A 23,121-nucleotide genomic window follows, 5' to 3' on the forward strand; every position below is an offset into this window, starting at 1 on the left:
GATTTCTCTTGCGTCTACCCGTCAGGTTCTCTTCCTATCTTTTGACAGTCCCATCTGTTTTCCGCTTCACGCAGTACTCGGCCATGCTGATATCATGTTCTTGTTTTTTGATTTTAACCAGAATGTCGTCAACCTTTGTCCAGTAGCCCATGTTGCACGTTTTTCGTAGTGGGGCGGCGCACCTAATGTCTTGCTTACGTGTTCCCTGCATTCGGATGCTGCACACGTGATAATTTCCAAGTTGTACACATCATGTAATTTCCTTTTCAGCCATGAAGGTAAGCTTTAATAATTTTAGCGGTGCAGATCATGATTTTTGGATTTTCTTCATCGTGGGTATGGTTTCAACTGAAAAACCGTCCAATGTTTTCGCACTATCCTACGTAAGTTTCCCAATCCGTAATAAAATCCTTGGCGATGTCATCAACATACCTTCAGTTGTTTCGATTTTTTCACTTAGTAATATACATATTACTTTCGGATTTAGTTCTATTAAGATTAAGAAAGGATTTCGTATTTGACGGATAAACATTTCTGCGAATAAAAACAATAAAGTAACTGTAAAGCGGTTCGGGGTGCTTTGCCACAGCGTATTTTTTTAAAGACTACTTGGAGGCGGTTAAGTTTACAACCACGTCATAGCGGAATGATAGGCTTAATTTTACTTATGCTGACAAAATTCTTTTTTTACACAAAACGGCCCTGCCCCTAGTAAAAAAAACACTTCAATTCCTCTTCTGTAAAAAGCACTTCCTCGTGTTCTCTGAATGGGGCTGACACAAAGATAAAGAGAACGCTATCCTCCGTATTTCGAGCAGGCAGTCGCTTTTCCCTTCATGTCCCTCAAAATATTCATTTTACACTCAACACAGTTACTCGTGTTGCTTAACTGCCTTTTCTGGTACTCCCTACTCTAACCAGCCTCGCGCATGACAGTATAAACAATTACAAACAAGCACAACACATTTAACTAAAAATCGGCAACCTCGTAAGCGTAGTTGCACTCCCTCCTCTCGCGCAGACATGGCTTACCGTGACGAAGTCGTTCGTCTTGAAGTTCATCTCCCTGTCGTCCAGGAAGAGAGGGTTGAACCACTCGTACAGCGAGTAGTAGACGCCCAAGCGAATGTTGGTCGCCTTCAGCGCCTGGGCGAACTCGCCTGCACCGCAAGTTTCGAGCCATAAATCTGTGTCGTTGACGGTATAAAGCACTTGTTAGTACTCCTACTGGAACATGCAACATTTGCAAGTTATCCCTTGTACCTAGCGGCACTGAACAACGAAAAGCGGACTGAGCTAATAAAATGAACCCCTGTCACACAAAAAAGGCGCCACTGGTGGCAGTCGGCGAGCATTATAAGCCGCGGTTCATGGCAACGACGTTGTGCTATACTCGGTTACAACTCAAGAACATCACCACCTCATGTAGTGTATCACTCCGTCAAAGCGCCGGACCCGTGACGTCAGTGCGCGCGCGTTTTGAAAGGGGTTTGCTATGAATGCGTGATATCGTCTGCCTTGTCTCACGCAGTTTGTTTGTCGTCACTGGAGTCGTTTATAAGCATATTAAGTCCAAAAAATCACGGGAACGGCTCACGCCATGTTCAAAATATTCCCAGTAACGCCCTACTTGCGCCGCGCGGAGAAACATCCGGCTACGGTGATAAGGCACAGCGGCAACTTCCGGTGCCGTTCTTAAGTTGTCACCGAGTATACGATGAACATACGGTAGTTGGTATTGGGCGATAATCTAAAACCCGTTCTACATGGTGCGAATTAACCTGCGAATTCGCTGTTGCGGCGCCTCTCGTGCGGCAAAACAACTGGTTCGTTGCTGGGGTTAATTGCCATGCGGCAAGCGGCGTTCACAAGGGAAGAGCGCCCGTTCCAAACATTTGGCAATTAGTCTAAGCAACGAAAATATGTTGTTATGCCGCACGCACACCACCGCGGAGGCGAATTCTCAGGTAAATTCGCACCATGTAGAACGGGCTTAAGGTGGTTTTCATGGGGGCGCACATCGTGTCCATTCAGAAAAGGTTCTGCCCTGAAGCGTGACCTTTTTGTTGTACACAAGTGTGTTTAACTGGTGTACAAGTTAAGGGAGCTGAAATTCCGCCACGACGACCTCTGACTCCTCCCGCTGTTGCAATTCTTTCGATCGTGCAGGCAGGGTGCCCTTTGGCACCAGACTACGAAGCTATCAGCGGACACCGGGAATGACGAGGGCAGGCACCGATGTATGGGCACATGCATGTCATGGGGAAAACCAAGTGTAAGGTTTAACGCGTGGGGTCCATTGATTAGCTATGAAGTTCGTGAGTACCTTTACTTCCTAATAGAGACCGGAACTTTAGGCATGAAAAATATAGGTTTTAGGCGCCTATAATAGGCCATGAAAAGAGTCATTTAGACATATATAGTTGCCAAATAATCTTTAACGCAAATATAAAATCAATTCGTATTTATTTCAGTACCGCATTTGAGGAAAACGTTTTGATTTGCAGTAAACATAGCGGACAAATCGTGTGCTGTGGGAAAGATTTCTTTATTGTCTCAATGAAAATAAACCCCACAAGATGTACTATTTTGAGATTTACGTGGAATGCAAAGGGATTCCAAGACGAAAGCTAAAAAGTCATGTCAAACCAAACCAATCTCAATGATTTGCTGCTCGAAGTTTTACCTCCTTTGAGTCAATAATTGCGTGCGACAAAACAACGATCAAGCTCCACTGAAGTTGGGGGAGCGTGCTTGTACTTCGGGAGGCTACATGATCTAACTCCATCCTTAATATCCCAATGTTTGCTGCTCAGGACTTTCGACTGTTGTTCTTTTAGCACAGGGAGTCCACGAAGTTTTTCGTGAGACAGATTTAGGCAATCGGTCCTTCGGGGATGGCGGCGAATCTGTCCTGGACGTTCCAAATGAGCTCAGCATTCTTAGAGTGGGGCATAAACTCTGAGCTGCTGAAATACTTACTGCTAAGAGTGGGAAATGAGCAAACGAATGTGCCCTGTCACGTTCAAGTGTAGCGTGGGGCACATAATTCGGGCTGCGATTCTCTTGTCGACTGCAAAGCTGATAATACCACCGGAGTGTTATTGTAGTAGTATGTCCCCCTTAGTTGAGTTTATTAAGGTGTAACAACGGGATGTGGTGGAAAAAGCACAATCGGTAACTGCTCCTTGAAAACACAACTGCATTTCGAACAGAGAATTTAACTGCAACTTATTATTCGTTGAAAAAGCAGAACAGCCTCCTCAGCTATTCACAACACCGATGAACCCCATGGATAGTACAGTGAAGCGCAGTAATTGTGTACAAATCGCTGAGGCATTCTATACGGCAGAGGCTGATTTACTATACAGAGCGCAATTTACTCGAAACTCCACCAATACGCCCAATATTAATATTCCCACAATCGAAGCAAGGCAAGCTAAAGTTGACGCAGAATAGCTGGGCGCTGAAACTCGCACAACGTTTACGCGACAGGTTACTGCACCGTACCAGACACATTAGCCATTCTTCACACGAATAAAATCTCCGAGGCCTGCAGTGGACAACTTGGGTTACACGTAATATATTGGCTCTGCATAGCATGAACCTCTTGCCTGATTACGCCTGGTCGCATCATCGCGCATAAAACCTTCCGGAAGCAACTTTTACAGCCACGTAAAAAAGGCAGCGCTGGCCGGTGTTCGTGGCGCTAACGGCGCTAGCGCACCGGCGCCTCATTAGGTGTGCTGGAACCCGTTGCGAGAGACTACAGCGGACTCCAGCCTAGTTGATCACCTAGGAGGTCACGCTTCGGCCCGATGTCGACCGAGTTCCAGTTCCAGGAACGCTTGGACGGCCAGAGCGTGTAGCCTTCAAAGTGCTTCGCCGTGAACACGGCGTACCTGCGTATGACGAAGATCCCCGGAGGGACGATGGCGAAATTGGATTTTTTTTTTAAATTCACGCGGTCGTTAGGGATCGATATTGAGCGCAGTGTTCGCGGGCGTGAATTCTTAGTCAGACGAGGGAGCGGAACGCCTAGTTTTGGGAGCACTAATAAGCAGGTTAGGAACTCTCGGAGCCGGACAATTATTGGGGGGCACAGCATTGCGTCGTTTAAATGGGTCTTACCGGGAAGGATGATTTCTGGCTGTACATACGAACAAACTGTGGGAGTTCAGGAACGTTATCACTGCCTCGTTTATTCAACTTCCTAACGAGGCTCCGGAGACTAAATTTGCTGCTAACTGGAGCAAACTTTGCTGCGCGAGATTACGAATTTTGAGTTAGTGCACTCGCAGAGCAAGAAACGGCATATAAAGAGTCGTTGTAGGAAAAATACGACGTTATTTAATTTGGAAGAACTGGTCTTCGCTAACTCTAACTTAACTGAAAACCTAACAACGCTTTTCTAACATAAGGAATAATGAAAAACTTACGAAGTTAGACCCAAACTACACCAGATACGTAATAGGGGAAATACTTAAAACAGTTGTCAGGGTGTTAACAGCACATCAGCGTTAAAGTGGCATACTAAAACAAGAGGCACCACTACAATTGCCAAAACATGTTTGTTTGGGGCGGTTCGGATAGGTGGCCGATAATCTTACAAGCAAGTCCTTGTGACGTCATGAGGACCCGGCGAGATAGTCGGTGGCAGGTCACCACTCCACCTGTTTTTTTTTACCATTTATCTCAGTTGCTTGTTTGCGGTAAAATTGCAATAATTTTTATTGGGTCAATGCACTGTTATGAATGAACCAAACATGTATTTTGTTTGTATGGAGCTCTTAAAGGGGCCATGAAGACAAAATACACATTCGGTGTATTAAAAGGCTGTTTTGTACCGATTACAATGATATCAATTTTACTACAAAGTTCAAACAAAAAATTGGCGGAGTATCTGCTCCTTTCGTTACAAATGTCGACAAAAGACGATAGTCTTTATCGACATTTGCCAAATAAATGCCTCCATTCGCTTTCCCGCTCACGGTTCCTGTTCCGTCCCGCTCCTCCCAAGGTAAACACGTTAAAGGTTTGCTAAAATCAATTTAAATTTGCCGCGCCTCACTACTCCAAGCCGGGTGCCTCAATGCCAGCGCTGCCGTACGGTGGAGACGCGCGTGAATCGAGACGCACTACTTTAACGTTTATAGAACCCCGTCACCCTACTCTACGAGCGTTCCAAGCAGACCGTGGAACTGTTGCCGCTCGATTACTTATAATGCCGCGAGAAGCTATAGTGGCGGGGGCGACCGCAGGCGACACTGTGATTTTTTTTTCTGCAGTCGATGTAGTATTTTATTTCGCAAAAACCAAGCATCTGTGATTTTTTAAATAAATGAACACTGGAAATATTCCATATTTATTGATTTTCTGCCTTATATTTGCGTAACGTCTCCTTCTTGTTGAACCATGTTGAGAACGAACATTAACACCGGACTTAGTCGTTTAGATTTGGCTGTGAGCATATAAGACTATTGAGTAGATTTTGTTTCCCTTTGGCCGGGTGGCTGAATCGAGTCGCAGACAGACAGACAGACAGACAGACAGACAGACAGACAGACAGACAGACAGACAGACAGACAGACAGACAGACAGACAGACAGACAGACAGACAGACAGACAGACAGACAGACAGACAGACAGACCGAAATGTCTGGGTTTAAGTAGCCCAAGAAAGACTATCGTCTTTAATAATCGATATAATCAAAGAAAATATATGAACTAGTCGCGACTCCACGACCACGTCGCGGCGATTTCTCTGTGACGTCAATGGGCATCCTCGATTTAGCAGTCCTGGACGGTCCGCGGGCAGTCCGAGGACTGCGTTCGGACCGGAAGCCCCATAGGAATACATGGGAAAAGCGAGCGCCGGATCGCGCCTCGGGCAGTCCGCGGACGATCCGGGACTGATAATCGAAGATTGCCCAACTCTTGTTTGGGCAATCGGCGTCCGCCGACCGACGCCAGCACCAAAAAAATTAGCAGTGACTTAGCTCGGCTACGCCAGGATATACGAAGCGTGAGGTGAGGTTCAGCCGTACTACGATTGGAATCCAATCCAATCCAATCCAATCCAATCCAATCGAAATCCAAACCCAATCCAGTCCAATCCAATCCAGTGCTCCTTGCGCTTGCGCAGTACGGCCCTTCAAGGGCCACGCGAAACTGGGTAACCTCGGCGAGTGTAGCTTACGCTACAAAAACAATACTGCACGGCTGTAGTGGGACCTCCAGTTCTATTTGATTGTATTACTTAAATGCTAACGTGCCGTTAACACACCGATAACAATGTTTTTAGTGATGGACCACGCGACATAAAACCTGCCCGTAATACGTGACTGTAGCGGCAAAGTGCGAAGTTTTTAAATGTTTTTGCGGGTCATTTCAGATAAGATCGAACAAAGCATGGCTGGTCGACCTCTTCAATTCGCTTGAAATTTTTTTACCTCATTCCCGCATGTATGTAATGTGCGGATTCACAAATATTTCCGGCGGGAAAAATTTTGGCCGACTGAAAGAAAATTTGGAACCCACCCGCGTGGTCCCCGGCCGCTACCTGCCCATGCGCCGCGGCCAAATTTAGCGACGTCTAGCAAAAAATATACTAATCAGGCGGGAATGGTAATTTTTATGCTTAATCTACGCCTGGTGTACATTTCACGCCCAAAATATCGTTGGCTAGAAGAACATATATTTTTTGTAACAAATTTCCAAATCTTGCTCAGAGCGCATTTTGTTGTGTGTTTTGCGGGCCAGTATTATCGTAAATAATGGAGCTAGAGCGTTAAAATTAAGGGCTGCTCCTGGCAAGCAAAAATAAGGGCCGTAAATATCGTGTCTGTTCACACTACCGTTAAAAAGTAAATGGCGCACAATTGTGAAGAAAAAACTAAAACACTCCGAGTTCAGAGGCTTATTAAAAAAAAACAGTTCTTATATTTTGTTGAAATTCTCCCCAGATATTAACCTGTGAATGTACTTCAATGATCAATAAAAACATGTTGCATCATTTTGTTCCTGACGCGCCTACAGTGCGAGAAAAAAGCCTGAGACACGAAACAGTGAGAGCAACTTCCAGTGAATGTGCAGACGTTTTATAATTTTTTTGTACGAAAGGCAAACTGTTACTTATTGATAGTATTACAGAGAATTCAGAAGCAAAACTAAAATTTTTATGTGAATTTTGGAACGAAAATAAACAATCTGCGCACCGCTAAACGTGCACTCTCCGAAGAAAAAACGGAGGAACTCCAGATTCACGCGCATTAAAAAAAAAAAAACCTTCTTCGAGATTAATGAAGCTTTCCACGGATATTTTCCTCCTACTTTAATTGCGTGAGCCATTAAAAAAACTCGCATCATTTTGATCACTGAAAAGCAAAAGAGCCTTGTCAAGCATGCTCGTCACAAGGAGCTCAGGCATAAAACGACGATTGTGACTTTCTGTAGATTTCCCTTATTTATTTTGTAGAAAGGGCAGAATATCTTCTGAGATAAGGAGAATAGAATAGCCAAGAAACATTAACGAAGTCAACGTTTGAAATGACAGCGTTCCATCGGCACCCTATTAATACCGTGCAGCTACTAGCTGTTTATTTACACGTTGCTTGCTGCATCAATGTTCACAGTTTCCTCAAAGGGGCACAAACAGTCTGCGCTGCGTATAGTTCGCATATATCTGCTTCTGATGACTTCCTTAAACGCCACACGTGCCAGGACTGTATGCCGGGAAAGGCACGCACTGTTCGCCATTCTTCCTTTTTTGTTTCGCGATAGCTAGAAACTTCGTTCCCTTCGAGGTATATGAAGTGAACGCCCTTGATCTTCTCAGTCAACACAGTTACCATGTCTTTTGCCGTCTGAATCGCATTTCTTAGCGCTTCTTTTAGGTTGTAAAGTGTCGCCTGGTCTTTGACGATTCCCCCAACTCCGTCGCAGGCATTTTTTCCGTGCCCTGTTGCGGGGAATATCCATTGCGTTTCAGGCACGTCGCTCTTTCGCAACTCATGAAGCTGGTCCCTGTTTTTAAAGCGACTGGCAGCTCCGTCACTCACATAAGTCACCTTGGAGTACAGTGGGAGATTGTCGTCTACCCACAGCCTGATTTTTTCTAAAGCCAAGCAGGCATGCGCAGAGTCATGGCAGACGTCATCGCTTGCAACCATAAAACTATGACAAAAGAGACTGAGTAACAAGCTAAATATATACAAAAAGAATAATTAAATCAGAATACTTAAAAGGAATAATAAAAAGTGATGAAATGAAGATTAAAATGCGACCGTAGTCAAATAGTGGGGAGGTAGCGCAAGGCACTCTCCCAATGTGACAGAACTGAAAACTTGTAACCGTTCGAACGCATGCAGCCCCTTTTCTTCCACTCCCCTCTTTCGCTCTTTCTGTCAGCCAAGTCCCCGCCGCCGCATCCGGTTGAAGAAGCCCAAAAAACACTCGACTCAAACAAAAAAAAAAAATGAAGATCCCACATGTGTCGTCCCGGACCCCACCGGGCTCAAGGGCGTTTGCCTTCCTGTTTGGTCGCTAATTCGGTAATTGAACCAGTGTGTCCGGAGAAGGACCGAAGAGGGGCGTGCTACCTGGAGACGTTACCCGCGCCGGGGTCGTGTGTGGCCGATGTCCGTTTTTAATACTTGCCATGTGTGCTGCCGAGCGGACGGGCTTCCGTTGAACCTTTGGTTTCAGGCGAACGAAAGTTACGTCTAGGCGAGTTAAAAAACTAGACTGCGAGCACCTTGTCAAATAGGTGATCTTATGAACCAAATACAGCGCATCACGGCAGCAGTGCGCACAAAAAAGAGCGTTGATAATGTAAGACAAAGAGTGACCGCGGTTGGGGAAATCTAGAGGAAGCTATAAAAATAGACCCGAAAACCTTCAAATTGCGCGTTTTACCACCATACATTGCAGCGGTTTCGCCACCGCACGACTGTATCCGCGCTGTGCTTAGAATGACGCACGATATTTCTAGGGCTCACACAAGTACGTTTAGAGGAAAATATCTGTGGAATGCTTCATAAAACTCGAAGAAGCGTTTTTTTTAAATGCGCGTGAATCTGGAGTTCCTCCGTTTTTTCTTCGAAGAGTACACGTTTAGCGGTGCGCAGATTGTTTATTTTCATTCCAAAATTCACATAAAATTTCAGTTTTGCTTCTGAATTCTCTGTAATACTATCAATAAGTAACAGTTTGCCTTTGGTACAAAAAAATTATAAAACGTCTGCACATTCACTGGAAGTTGCTCTCACTGTTTCGTGTCTCAGGATCTTGTGAAGACCTGGCCGACCAGGCTTTTTTCTCGCGCTGTAGGCGCGTCAGGAACAAAATGATGCAACATGTTTTTAATCATCATTGAAGTACATTCATAGGTTAACGTCTGGGGAGAATTTCAGCAAAATCGAAGGAGTGATTTTTTTTAATAAGCCTCTGAACTCGGAGTGTTTAAGTTTTTTCTTCACAATTGTGCGCCATTTACTTTTTAACCGTAGTGTGCACAGACACGATATTTACGGCCCTTATTTGTGCTTGCCAGGAGCAGCCCTCACTCAAATTTTAACGCTCTAGCTCCATTACTTACGATAATACTGGCCTGCAAAGCACACAACAAAATGCGCTCTGAGCAAGATTTGGAAATGTATTACAAAAAATATATGTTCTTCTAGCCAACAATATTTTGGGCGCAAAATGTACGCCAGACGTATATTAAGCATAAAAATTACCATTCCCGCCTGATTAGTATATTTTTTGCTAGACGTCGCTAAATCTGGACGCGGCGCATGGGCAGGTAGCGGCCGGGGTCCACGCGGGTTGGTTCCAAATTTTTTTTTCAGTCGGCCAAAATTTTTTCCGACGAAAATATTTGTGAATTCGCACATTAAATACATGCGGGAATGAGGTAAAAAAATTTCAAGCGAATTGAAGAGGTCGACCAGCCATGCCTAGTTCGATCTTATCTGAAATGACCCTTGCGTTTTTTTTCGTTTGAAAAGAGTCTTTCGTGGCTGTGATGGTGCAAAGTGAGTTACCAAAGGCTAGTTTCTTCAAATGTAACAATGCTGTAATTTTTTTACATGACCCCTTTAAGTTCTACCAAATAATCGGTGGCACGTAGAGCGGCAGGCACTGAAGCACTATGTTTTCTAAGTATAGGTTTAAAGGAGCCATGAAGACAAAATACAAATTGGGTTTATTAGAAAGATTGCTTAGTCCCGATAACAATGATACCAATATCATCGCAATCTTCGAAAAAATAACGGAGATATTAAATAAAACGTGTGAAGCAGTCGCGACCCCCTAGCCAATTTCCCGCAACTTTTCTATGACGTCACGGAACCTTGTTTGTGCAATTGGCGGCCGCCTAACTGACCTGTCGCGACGACACATGACTGGACGTCTGTAATGGGGCCTCTAGTTCCATTTGGCCGCGTCACTTTAATGCTAACGTGCCGTTAACGCACTGAAAATTGTTTTATTTTTGGCCCGCATGACGTCATTCTTGCTCATAACACGTCACTGTGGAGCAAATTTTGAAAGTTTTTTAATACTTCTTGCTTTTTTTTGTTAAAAAATATTTTGTGGCTGTAATGGAGCTGAGTGAGATACTGAATCCTAGTTCTTTCAAATTACACGAAGTTGTATTTTCTCTTCATGGCTGCTTAAAGTATAGGTTCTTTAGGTTCTTCAAGCACTAGGTTCTTTAACGAAGTATAAAGAAGCATTATAAAGACGCATTACTTTTATTTTAATTAAAATGATCAAATTGCGTAATAAATAAATGTTAATTGTTTTCTTTTTTGACATTGGGAGAGTTGGAGCATGGTCATTCGTAACGTCAGCTTGAACGTACAATGTAGGGCAGCTGAGTAGAACATACATACACAGAAATGTGTGCTGTGTATTCCTCTTTACCATTGTTTGTTCTGCATTACAGCTGAAGGTACTAAAATATGTTGACCCAAAATGGTGGAGGGGGGCTCTCGTGGAATCTAAACAATGGCCGGGCTTATGCTCTTTCGGAAGTAATGCGCCCTCGGTTGCGCCAGTGGAGCTGGGAGCCAAGCGCGCATTATGAATCACCGCGATGACGTTCTTGACAGCTGTCGGAGCTGATGGATGCGTTCCCTATTAATATGACAGTCGCCAAAGGCCATGCCAGTGTTTAGAAAGGACCAGTTTCAGGGTCAGAGTCATCGCGCGGTTTAAACCGCAAGGTTATTCTATAGAATAAAGTTTTTATTTGTTGCCGTTTTTTTATTTGTTGCCGTCGTCGCAACATTTCTATATATAGTCCTCAGAAATACTGTCCCAGAGGAATTCATGAGCGTGTGTGTTTTTAAAGGGGCATTAGTACATGCACTATTGTTTGGAAGTTCAAGTGTCTAGACGTCTGTTGCCGTTCACAAGAAACACGCCTGTACAGTTGCATTTCCAAAGATTTCCACTTTTTTTTTTTAAATTTCGGGCACTTGTTCTGAAAGTGACTGTTGCAAACTTACAACATCGCAAAGAAATAGCCGCCATCGAGACAACTGAATTTGCGAAATTTTGAGTCGTGCTCCTGGACTTATTAAAAGGAATTCCGTGAAATGGTGAAGTATATGTGCCCTCCTAGCGTGTCCCTGACGATTGTTGATGTCCTTGGATTTTTCCACTGAAAACTGACTCTCCTGACAGGAACGTTCCAATTGTGGCCTGAAGCAAATATTTTACAACCTCGAACTCTGTACGAAAAGGGCGAGTAGGCTTTTGTTGCAAAAGTTGGGACATGCACACCCAGTTTTCGCGGATTCGAATTAAACAAGCGACGAGTGCCCAAAACATTTCTGGAGAAAACTAAAAAAAAAAAAGAACTGGTAGCGACTACTTAAAACACAATGAAGGATTTTTGTAGCGCTCCAGAAATAAAACTTTTGTTCTTAAAATTTACGGAATAATATGTCAAACGATGTGCTGTTAAATTGTGCAGGAAAACTTTCGTACTTGAAAATTCCGCAATGTGATAAAGGATGCGCTGGGTGTGTTCAGATAATGACCATTTTTTTTAGATGAAACTTTAATATTCTGCATAACACTCTATTCTCACCATGGAGGTATGTTTTAGTGAAAAACACTTTGTTGGTTCCCTAAAAAAATATTTAGGAAGCGACCGGGCAGGGCTAATTTCCACATTTGAATGGTGTGGTAACTTCGGGCACCTGTAAAACAAAGCCGAAACTTGTCTAAGTCTCGTAATTTCTCCTGCAAATTTGCAAACTTGCTGCTGGATTAAGAAAAATTGAACTCGTCATATTTATCTTTTTAGAGAAAATAATTTTCGTAAATTAGTAGCGAGAGCAATGTCGTTCAAAAGTGGTACTCGTAAAAAAATTTGTTTATTACAAATCGGCCTGAAGGCTGAGCTGTCTAGTTTTTTAGACTTAGTTACCAGGCCTTGCTGGGCACATCGTACACTGTTCATTACTGCAGAAAGCAAAATTTTTGAACTACTGCTTCGTAAAGTGAGCCAAAATGGAAATCTTTAAAAAAGGGCCAACTTCCAACGTCATTTAAAAAAAACAATGTTTATCAATTTTCGCAACATTTAAACTAAATGACCCCCAAAAAATGAGTATTCTAAAAGCTGAAATGTACTGTTGTGTTGGAACTTGACAAAATGAGGTCACATTAAACACAATCTTCTTTGTCCAAACAACAGTTAAACAGCAGTTCGCAGCGAAGAAAGAAAACTTTTCTGGTTGTTTTTACCGATTTTCGAAAAATAAAGCGACTGATATAAATCAAACTTATCAGAGTAGTTATATTTCCTCCTAGTTCAACTTGTTAGTTGCGGAAGGCATTAAAAAATGGCAGCATCGCCACTCCTTGGATAATGGCCAGGTTGCGAAGTACGGGGAATCGAAATGACATCCAAGTTGCGCCCCGAGTGACATCCGATTTGCGCCCCCACCGTAATTCGATTTGAGCCGTGAGTTGCACCTTGATTATTCCCTAAATAAAACTGCAACTCAGGGCTCAAATCAATTTTCGCCCGATTTTCGCTTGATGGTGGTGTGCGCACGGATGGACGCAGACAGACATTGGGAGGTCCTAAGGTACCCCGAACCGTTACAGGCGAGGGAGTAAGCCGTTTGACTCTCGGGTACTAACTAACGGTCGTAACCCAATGGGTAAGGTGACTGACACGAACTCTGTGTGGTCTACCAGACACGAGGTCGAATCCTGCCGGTGCCTGTCTGATTTCTTGCGATTGTAAATGCTATGCGCATGGACGCGGACGAACATAGTGTGGTCCTAAGGTACTCCGCGCCTAATAATTGTGAAATGTTCAGCATGTGTATTGTGTCAGAGTAAGGTTGCCATTTCAACAATATTTCGTTATCACATTGCCTTAGCTCTGCCAAAAGCACATATTTTACTCTTCTAACACTGATTAATCGCACATTATTAGCAATTTACCCCTTTTACAAGCAAGTAACGACGCTGCTGGTATTGACAATGTTTGACACTCGATCGTCGCTGTCAAGGGTGCATTTCCGTTCTACCTGGTACATGCCAAGTTCTAACTTTAAAAAAAAGCTTAGTCTTTTCAACTGTCCGCGTTTCGGCTTCCCGGGGATGGTAAATTGTTTTGCTTTTTGAAAAAAAAAAGTGTTTGTAGCTCTTAGAAACTTTTATCCCCCTACAAAATCTGTGTACCTTTACTCTGGAAGCTTCAGTGCTAACGGGAAGGAGTAGGTTTCTACATCAAAGGACTTTCAAAATGCCGACAAGCGCTGGTCAGAACCGTCGCTGCCAGTCCGAGTCCGAGTTGAATGCTGTATACCTGAAATTACTTTCGTTTGATTTAACCATTTTGGTGAGTAGACGAGATGCCTTGTTCCGGCGTAACGTTTTTTCTCTTCTTTTTTTTCTCTAAGTGGGACGAGTTAGTCGTTGCCAACATACAGCATGAACAAATTCTTCACTTTTCATGGATACGTGTCCACGAACTGTTCCGCACTTTGCGTGGCTTCACTGGAATGTCAATACAAATGATGCACAGTAGCTTGATGCTTCACAATGCCACCCATGCCGTCGTATGCACTTTTGGAATGTCCGGTTGCAGAGAAAAGCCCCTTTGTCTCTCTGCATGAGCTGCTTTGCATCTCGAGGTGCTGATGTTTGTTCTTAAAATGGGCGGCAGCACACCCGCTTACTTATATACGTTAGACGGGGGTATATCGGTGCATGCGCTTGAAGCTGTCGCTTGATTTTGACCAGCCCTAAGCCTCCATGGGTAGAGTCAAGACTGGGTTCTCGCAGATAGTGGTAGTAGCCTTTATCGACGTTGTGACACACGTGAACAAACTTTTGCCTCTGCTGCCACTGGTGTCCTGTACCTTCGTAGGAAGTATTGCCGTACAACCCATGGAGGTTCTGACCAGTGCTTGTGAACACTTTGAAGGTCCTTGGAAGCAGAAAGCTGTACCTTCCCGTTCGCACTGAAGTGTCCAAATTAATGGTAGGCAGATTTTGTACTCGGATGAAAGCTTCTCTTTGTATGAACTGCGAGGACTTTTTTTTTTCAAAAAGCAAATCTATTTACCATTCCCGGGAGTCCGAAACGCGGACAGTTGAAAAGACTGAGTTTTTTGCTGTTAGAACTTCGCATGTGCCAGGTATAACTGAAATACACCCTTGACAACGACGATCGCATGTCAAACGTTCTCAGTACCAGCAGCGTCGCCACTAGCTTGTAAATTGGACAAATGAATAATAATGTGCGATCAAGCATCGTCAGAAAAGCAAAATATGTGCTTCTGACAAAGCTAAAGCAAGTCGGTACGAAATATTGTTAAAATGGCAACCTTACTAGAAGACACATGCTGAACATCTCATAAATATTTTAACGCCTTCCGCAAATACAAATAACAACAGTAACGAATTTTAATACCTTCCGCAATAAAAATACCAACTCTCCCGAACATATACGTTTCAAATAACAAGTTGAACTAAAGGAAATATAACTACTGTGTTCAGTTGTGTTCAAATTATTGGCTTAATTTTTCGGAAATCGGTAAAAACAGCCTAAAAAGTTTTCTTTCTTCACTGCAAACTGTTTAACTGTTTGTTTAACAAAAAAGAAATGTGTTGAATGTCACCTCGATTTTCAAGGCCAACCAAAAACAAAGCAATACATTTTTAACTTTCTAGAATACTCATTTACTGAGTGCCATTTTGTGTAAATATCGCGAAAATTGACAAAGAATGCTGTTTTTTTAATTCCGTTGAAAGGGAACCCCTTTTTACCGATTTTCACTTTTTGAAGCACTTAACAAAGCGGTATGTTGAAAAGTTTGATTTCTAGAGCAATGAGCAGGGTACGAAGTGTCCAGCCGCCCTTGGTAAATAAGAAAGTAGATAACTTAGTCTTCAGGCCAACGTGTAAAAAAAGTTGATAGAAGTGCCGCTTTTGAACGACATATTTTTGAACGACATATGAACGACATATTTTTGAACGACATATGAACGACATACTTTTGAAAATTATTTCCTAAAAAAAATTAAATATGACGAGTTCAATTTTTGTTACTCCAGCGGCAAAGTTTGCAAATGTTTGGCTAAAAATTTACGAATGTCTGCAAAGATTTCCGCTTTGTTTTGCAGGTCCCCCCAATATCCACACCATAAAATGTGGAAAGTAATCCTGCCCGATCGCGTCCTAAATATTAAGTGCAGCGCACTTCAGGAGCTCGCCTTGTCGTCGTAGCTCGCTCGCTAGACCCAAGTACAGCAACTGGGCGCCCCGTGGTAACGCTGTCGTTCGCGGCGTACCCGAGTAATAGTGTTTCGCGGCGTAATAGCGTATCGGACTAAACTAATGCCAGTTCCATGGTAAGGATACAGTGTTATACACAATATTAGAGTTTCATGTCAAACAAAAAATGATCATGGCAACACTTTGACTGTCCTTATCTGAACACACCCCGCTGTAAAGTATCGCAAAGTTAAATACTACTGAATTAATGTCTGAAGGGGGACCAGTTGGTTCATTATGAACTGAAGCAAAACAGCGCGAAAAAAACGAAGGACGAGGGAGAACACACACACAAGCGCTCGTGTGTGTGTTCTCCCTCGTCCTTCGTTTTTTTTCGCGCTGTTTTGCTTCAGTTAAATACTACATTTTTAAAATAAATACTGAATGAACCCAACCTTACACGTGAAATTGAGTGCAATACTAATGAGTAAGTGAGTGAGTGAGCGAGTGAGTGAGTGAGTGAGTGAGTGAGTGAGTGAGTTGGTGAGTTCGTGAGTGAGTTCGTGAGTGAGGGAGGGAGGGAAGGAGGGAGGGAGGGAGGGAGGGAGGGAGGGAGGGAGCTAAGAGTTTTGTGGAGAAGTATTCACAAAATGATTGGGTATGCGTGTTCTGCGGAAAAGAAACAGAAACTATGCGGCACATAGTGTTAGAATGTGAGGGTATCCATCCAAATCTACATGAAGGGAATATTGGGCTTCCAGAAGCCCCAGGATATTAGGGTATCAGAGAGAAGAAGTTAACTTCAAGGCAGTCGAGGGGACGAAAAGAAGATTAGAATGCTGGTGGACGAAAAGCAGAGAGGGGAATATTGCCTAGGACAGTTACCACCTGTAACAGGGAGAAGAAAGTATTTCGGGCCTTATAAGCTTTAGTGCCTGCCCTAAGCAGCGCTAGTATTAAACCAAGAGTGTAAAACATGGTTATATTAGTCCTTTTTTGGTAAGATGACATGTCATCACCCCGCTTCAAAGGGGAAACCAATAGGAATCATCATCATCATCAGGATGGAGGAAGCGAGCGAGCGAGCGAGCGAGCGAGCGAGCACGCGTACCTTACGCCCGACCTGACCAGCAGCTCCACCCATCGTTCGGGGCTGTAGAACTCGCACGTGAAGTGGGTGGCGAATTCCTGGTAGGATACGTTGGGCCGGTAGTGCTGCCGCATGAAGTCCGAGAAGAGGCTATTCTGGCGACCTTTCCAGTGGTACCACAGCCACTCGGACCCGAAACTCGGCACCGAGAACACGCCCCAGTACAGCAGAACGCCCACCTGAAAGTCGGGGACACGTAAAGCGAACCCCGCCTCATCTTCGGCAGTGGTACGGACGATGTGGTTTCCGGATAGCGAATGAAGGTGACTACGCTCAAACAAAACTGCGAATCGAGCCGAAACCACTTTTCACATAACGTGTCGTGGTTTCTAGCGGTTTGCAGCTGAGTTTAATTGAAACTGACGGTCTAGGGTTACACTGCTTAAGACACAACCGCCTCATGCGCTTTCAAGACACCCTTATCCCGTTGAACCAGCCTTCATGCTTTAAAGGCAGCGTCGAAATTCTTCACATGACGTCGAATATGAAACTGCCGAATATTGGGCCTTGGCGTGTAATACCAATAAGTGTCACTCACATGTTTGGTAGACGAACGGTAATCGATTGATTAAACAATAATATGCTTTATTTATTGGCTGGTCCACTAATAGATTAGTCTATTAAACGTGTATTGGATCAGTTATTTCGTTAACAAGTCGTCTATTGTTCCGTTTGTTGACTGTCCAGTTCGCTGTTTATTTATTTATTTTTGTTTGTTTGTTTGTTTATTAGCAGTTATCACTTCGCGTCATACACCCCGTGTGTTGAACCAAGATTACGTTACAGAGATCTGGGCCTCAAACTCGAAAAGTGCGACGCGTGCTCGTGCACATCATATTAGAAGCAATACTCCGTTGTCATCAGTGTTATCTGCGCCTTCATATACTATATCCCTCTCTTCTCTTTCCGTCTCTTTACCCCGCCGACTGAAATGCAGCACTGCTTCGCAGCCAGCCAAAGCCCAGTTCCGGTGCCCGCGAGAAGACGCACCTTGGCCTGGTCGAACCACACCGGTGCCCGTCTGGTGTCCAAGTGGTCCCAGCGAGCGTAGTAGTCCCCCGCCCAAGTCCCGGACACCGCGCCGAGCAGCAACGTCAGCGCGAGCAGTCGCCGGTTGGCGACTCGGGGACGCTGCGTGGGGGCTACCATTCCGTCCGGCTTCTTCTGGCGGGGGTCGTGTGCCGCATGCAGAAAGCTTCCGGAACCCCCGGGCTTCACCGGGGGATGGACAGGCGGAAGTGATGAAGAGTATAAAGGAAGGTTCGTGGTTGTAATTACTGACATAAACCCTCGATATGACGAAGTCGATTTATCCGAACTCACGCTCTGTACAAAGTTTTGTAACGTTCCCAGCTGTAGCTCAAAGACAAAACATTATCCCCGCTTTCAACGAAGAACCGCTTATAACGAAATCAGTTTTCTATACAGAGTACTTCGTTATAACGGGTGTTTTCTCTATATAAAATTGATCGACAAATATTGAGAGTCATTGAGTATTGAGACTTATGTTTTTACTACTTTGAGTTATGTACATTGAGTTTTGTTTGCATAAGTATACACAATTGCTTTATAAATACATTAGGGTGCATGGACCCGGTCAAGCCGCTTCTGTTGGCTTTTTATCCGCAGTCCTGACATCTGAATTATGGTCCGTAGCAATATCTGTATTTTGATGTCGAATAAACTTGACTTGACTTGACTTGAGATTACATGTTAGGGGTGTATTTAGTGGTGGTATATGTACACCGCGATCATAACCAGTCGTAAGTAGCTTACGGGCGGACATAGTGTTTCTTAACAGGCAGGCATGCTTTATAGCTGCTAAAATGATTGCGGCATTGAGTACTGATGCGCGTTATCAGTGGAAAGTCAGTGTGAACTTACCACCAGAACCAGTACATCATAAAACGCTTGCCCTGACTAACCGCTCCGCGCTCTTTGCGTTGCTTTACATGGACTAATACTTTAACGAGCACTAATGTGCATCATTATCGAGATGATGCTGTGCCGTACCCACTTTAACTTAATCTACTTCAAAGAAAGTAATGATAAGGAAGTTCTGACAAGGAAGTAATCAAGGCAAAAGAACTCGTTACTTCATTATCAGGACACCTTGCAATGCCTCCAGCATATCGCACTTGTGTTCCTGAAACAAATGTAAAGACTTACGAATGCCTCTTCCTCCTATAGACATTTTTGTTTCCGTTTGATTGCGGCTTATCGACAAACGTAACTGCGTAGCGCTTACTGGGTATTCTCCTTCAGCAAGTGTGCCACGGCTCGAATATCGACCATGGGTTTGCGTTTGCGTTGTGGCAAGCGCCAACGGGAATGGCCACGTATTCTAAGATTTCACTGTGCGTTGAAAACACATTGGGGGCGAGCCCCTGAGGGGTTGGGGCTGTTGGCGTTTCTTATCGTCATCGTCGTAATCGTCGTTAGTCTTATGTAGTCACGGTACTACAACACCGGGAAACTCGCGTACGCCTTGGGCTAGAACGTAACGCGCACTAAAAAAAAACCCCGGGACACTCGTTTACGCCTTGCGCCAGAACACCTCGGGCTTCAAAGGCACGAGACATTTACAGCGAGGCTGTATACCTTCACCCCCCAACGGTTTTATATCCGTTGGCAAAAACGCGAAGGCGCCAAGGATACACTTATACACTGCATGTTTCGCCCCTGACCAGGTTTCACGTTAATGGAGATGGCCCGGGATTGTTTTTTTTACAAAACCAAAGTCACCGCGTGGCTTATGTATTCACGCGAGCGAAATAATGTGTTGTGTAAAACCAGCACGAGCTGACATGTTTTTTTTAGTGTTCGTTATTATCCCAACTCTTCTGACACCGTTTTTAACGCCTTGTCTTTTATATTTAATATCGTGCAAACCAACCTGACGCGTGTTATTATAAAAGAATACTGCTGCTTTCGGCTGTCAACTAACGTTTTGCTCTTATAATGCCCGGGGTTTAACATGGGGAGTAATGCCCGGGGAGTAACATGGACATATACATAACCAAGCTTGGTTATGTATACTTCGTCTTCACGAATTCTTACAACTGCTAATTGACCGGGTGGGGGAATCGAGGGACAGGGAGGCAGACAGACAGAAAATTTCGAATACAGGAGCTCGGGAAAGACTGTCGGTTATAAAAAGCACATTGTTCATGTAAATGAGCACAGCGGGACATGATTGAGCTCCTTGCAGTCCAAATGAAGCGCCCGCCTGCAGACTTGCGCAAGCAACAAAGCATTTTTATAGCTATAAGTTTTATTTCTTCTTAAATTAAGAGATTGATATGCATTGGAATACTTCTACATTTTCAGGAAACCAACAAACTGTTACGCCTCCACCCTACCCCCTTAAAAGCAAATCGCTCCACTTATGCGGCTGTTTTCACGTTGTTTTTATTACACCAACCAAGAGATCTTAGTATATGCTTACACCAGGGTGTCGATCCGGATCAGAACCTAACTCAAAACCGGACCGAACCGGTATTTTTGACAAAACTGAACCCGAACCCGAACTGTTATTTCTTGAGCACGTCGAACTCGAACCGGAACTTAACCGAAAATAGAAATAACGATTACCGGTTGAAGACGAGATTTTTCAACCATCTGCTGTTGATAATACGCGGTCAATGCCATTCGGGGTTTTCCTCTCTCACGCACCATCAACTTCACAACATTTCAAGCACTTTCTTTTGCGGATCAGACACAACACTATATATAAACGCCCCCTCCTTGTCGTTACGTAATGAAAGTTATACACTCCAATGCTGCAATGCTGCTGGTGGTAGCGCGAGAAGAGCGCAAGGCTGAGCAAACGAAATGGCACAATCTCGAAAACCTGCAGGCGACATGAAGCACCTGCTTTGCCGTTCTATTGCTGCAATTGTATAGTGGCAATAGGGCCGCAAGATTGCTGTATCGCGCAACAGCGAAGGCCAACACGAAGCACACTTGTTGCATTTCATTTAACAAATGTCGCACACCATGAAAGTGTAAACACTTGACAAATGTGACTGTCAAAGCTGCACGGTGGCGGAGCCGTGGGCTGCGGACTACAAGGATGCAGGTTCGACCACCGCACCCAGCGGCAGTTTTTCTGAAGAAAAAACTGTGGTCGATTTCTCTGTCATAGGAATCGGTAAAACACGAAAGTGAAATGTGAGCGAAATCTGCAGCTGAGCATGATGTGCGGGTCGGCGGCTGTCATGTGGGCGTGCTTGGCGAGAGGCGTCCTGCTGGCAGGTCGCTTCGGCAAAGGTGTACTGGTGTCATTTCCGGGGCGGATATGACGTCAGTCAAATCTTGGTATATCGTGGCAGAAAACACTTTCGTGCGAAAATATGAAACCCGAAAACGTACAACCCGAAATATAGCGCACCCTTTAGTTCTAAAGGTTGCTTCCGCGCAAGAAGACCCTGCGTGCAGGGATGCACCCTTTACAGGCCGCTTGCTTCGTTGTGCTGGCGTCATTTCCGTGACGGATATGACGTCACTCAAATGTTTGTGCATCCCGGAATAAAACACTTTCGTGGTAAAATAAGAACTTCTGTGTGTCGAGATGTCGACGCACGTTAAAGATTACCCGGCAGTCTAAACTGCTCTGCCGGCCTGCAGTATACGTTAGCTCCGGGGCATCAAACGCGCTCATATTTTTTGAAAAGTCTGCTTCAACGATTGAAAAAAAGGGCCCACCAAATGGTTTTAGAATATTCCGCATCGAATTTCTACATGAACAATACCAGTTTATTTTTGCTGCCTTTTGCCATGGAATTACGGTTTCCTTTGCGCTTTCTATGCTGTTTTGTCATTTTGAGGGCTACGAGATGCACTTTTGCTGTGTAACCACTACTCTGCTGCTACTGCTACTGATTTCTGACGGGGAGAAATGCCGTCGACAGATTAACGTGACCCTGCAACACTTTGTTCACGTTTTGTTTGAAATCTTAAATGCTTGCAGAACGTAGTCCCCTGCACACCAAGTGCTTATATTAGGGGGTCGTGAAGTACCTCAGCCAAAAATTACTGCTCTATGCCCATCAGATAACTTGTAAACTCGCTCAAAATGTTTTTCCCTCTTTTCCGGTCTTGGCGTTCTTCGGCGGCTCGAATTACGTCACTAAGGCCATGTAGCGGATGTTGGCCCGTTTTCTTTCAGTTGCAGGAATGAACGCTTTTCGATAACAACTTAAAAAAAGCCACAAAAACAAAGCAGAAATGGAAGGCATATCTGGTGCGACGAGCAAATCACGCAGTGCCACTTGGTGTTGGCGATAACTTTAGCTTTCGCAGTGGTTTCAGACACGAAGGAAAGAGTGAAAGCGCTTATCGAAAGTGTTGCAGGGTCCCGTCTTCCCGAAAGAGCCCCATCTCGTGATTCACCTGTCCAATCACACTTCAGTTGGTAATCGCACAATCTGTTATAAAATTCCGCAACATAGCAGACAGAACGAGGGCGGTGGTTGGGCAGAACGGAGACGTATTCAAGGTGACGCACTCATCCGTAGTAGCTATCGCAAAATACATTCCAATCGTCAGAGCAATAAGTGTCTCTGCGTTAAGTAGAGCGAACTTCTAACAAAATTTGGCTCACGCCATTGAGAAGGTGACTGCTAAAAATCAGCATAGGTGGCCGAACAATCGAATTCATAGGTACCATTTACGGGGCTGATGAAGTATTTTTTCCTACGCTACAACCGATAAAAAAGAGTACACAGCTGGTAGTTGAACTCTTCCTCGGCAAATGCGCGAAGGTGACTCGCTGGTGTGCGGGCCTATCTCTAGCAGCTTAACGTGGTGTGTGATGAGCGATTCCAGAGAGAAGATTGCGCTTTCAACAATATAAACATGCAATGGAAGCGGGAGAAAGTATGCCAACTGACAGTTATGATCCTTTGTGGTTGCTTTAAGTAGTCCCTACGAGACATGAAGACTGCGCGGGAAAGCAGGTGGTAAATCTTCACCACATCTGTTTTCTTTATACATGGCTATAATTCTTTAAAATTACACAACATTTATTGGGAAAAAGGAGTATTCTGAATGCACCCGATTTGGTATTTAGTTTTAATGGCCGCTTTAAACTGCGAAATTTTTTTTCACACTTCGATAATAATTTCCCTCACCGAACCGGTACTCGAACCGGTTCAAGCTTGCGAACCGGCTCGTGAACCGGTTCGGGTTCACAAGCCGTGAATGAGTCGTG

The 23,121-nt window shown here is 44.3% G+C and overlaps 1 protein-coding gene across 1 annotated transcript in view; it reads right to left on the reverse strand.

The window, feature by feature from the left end:
* Positions 1 to 18,162, reverse strand: part of LOC144138258 (alpha-L-fucosidase-like) — a 66,469-nt gene extending 48,307 nt beyond the window's left edge. The window contains exons 1-4 of the mRNA XM_077670444.1: positions 17,898 to 18,162; positions 16,869 to 17,086; positions 3,796 to 3,902; positions 1,033 to 1,160 (exon numbers count right to left, since the gene is read on the reverse strand). Coding sequence (XP_077526570.1) covers positions 1,033 to 1,160; positions 3,796 to 3,902; positions 16,869 to 17,086; positions 17,898 to 18,056 — 612 coding nt within the window. The 5' untranslated portion in view covers positions 18,057 to 18,162. The remainder of the gene's footprint in view (positions 1 to 1,032; positions 1,161 to 3,795; positions 3,903 to 16,868; positions 17,087 to 17,897) is intronic.
* Between the last annotated feature and the right edge of the window lie 4,959 nt (positions 18,163 to 23,121).

The sequence above is a fragment of the Haemaphysalis longicornis genome, unplaced genomic scaffold (genome assembly GCF_048455015.1).
Source record: "Haemaphysalis longicornis isolate Haplotype H1 unplaced genomic scaffold, Haemaphysalis longicornis Haplotype H1 scaffold_5, whole genome shotgun sequence".
Taxonomy (NCBI): Eukaryota; Metazoa; Arthropoda; class Arachnida; order Ixodida; family Ixodidae; genus Haemaphysalis; species Haemaphysalis longicornis.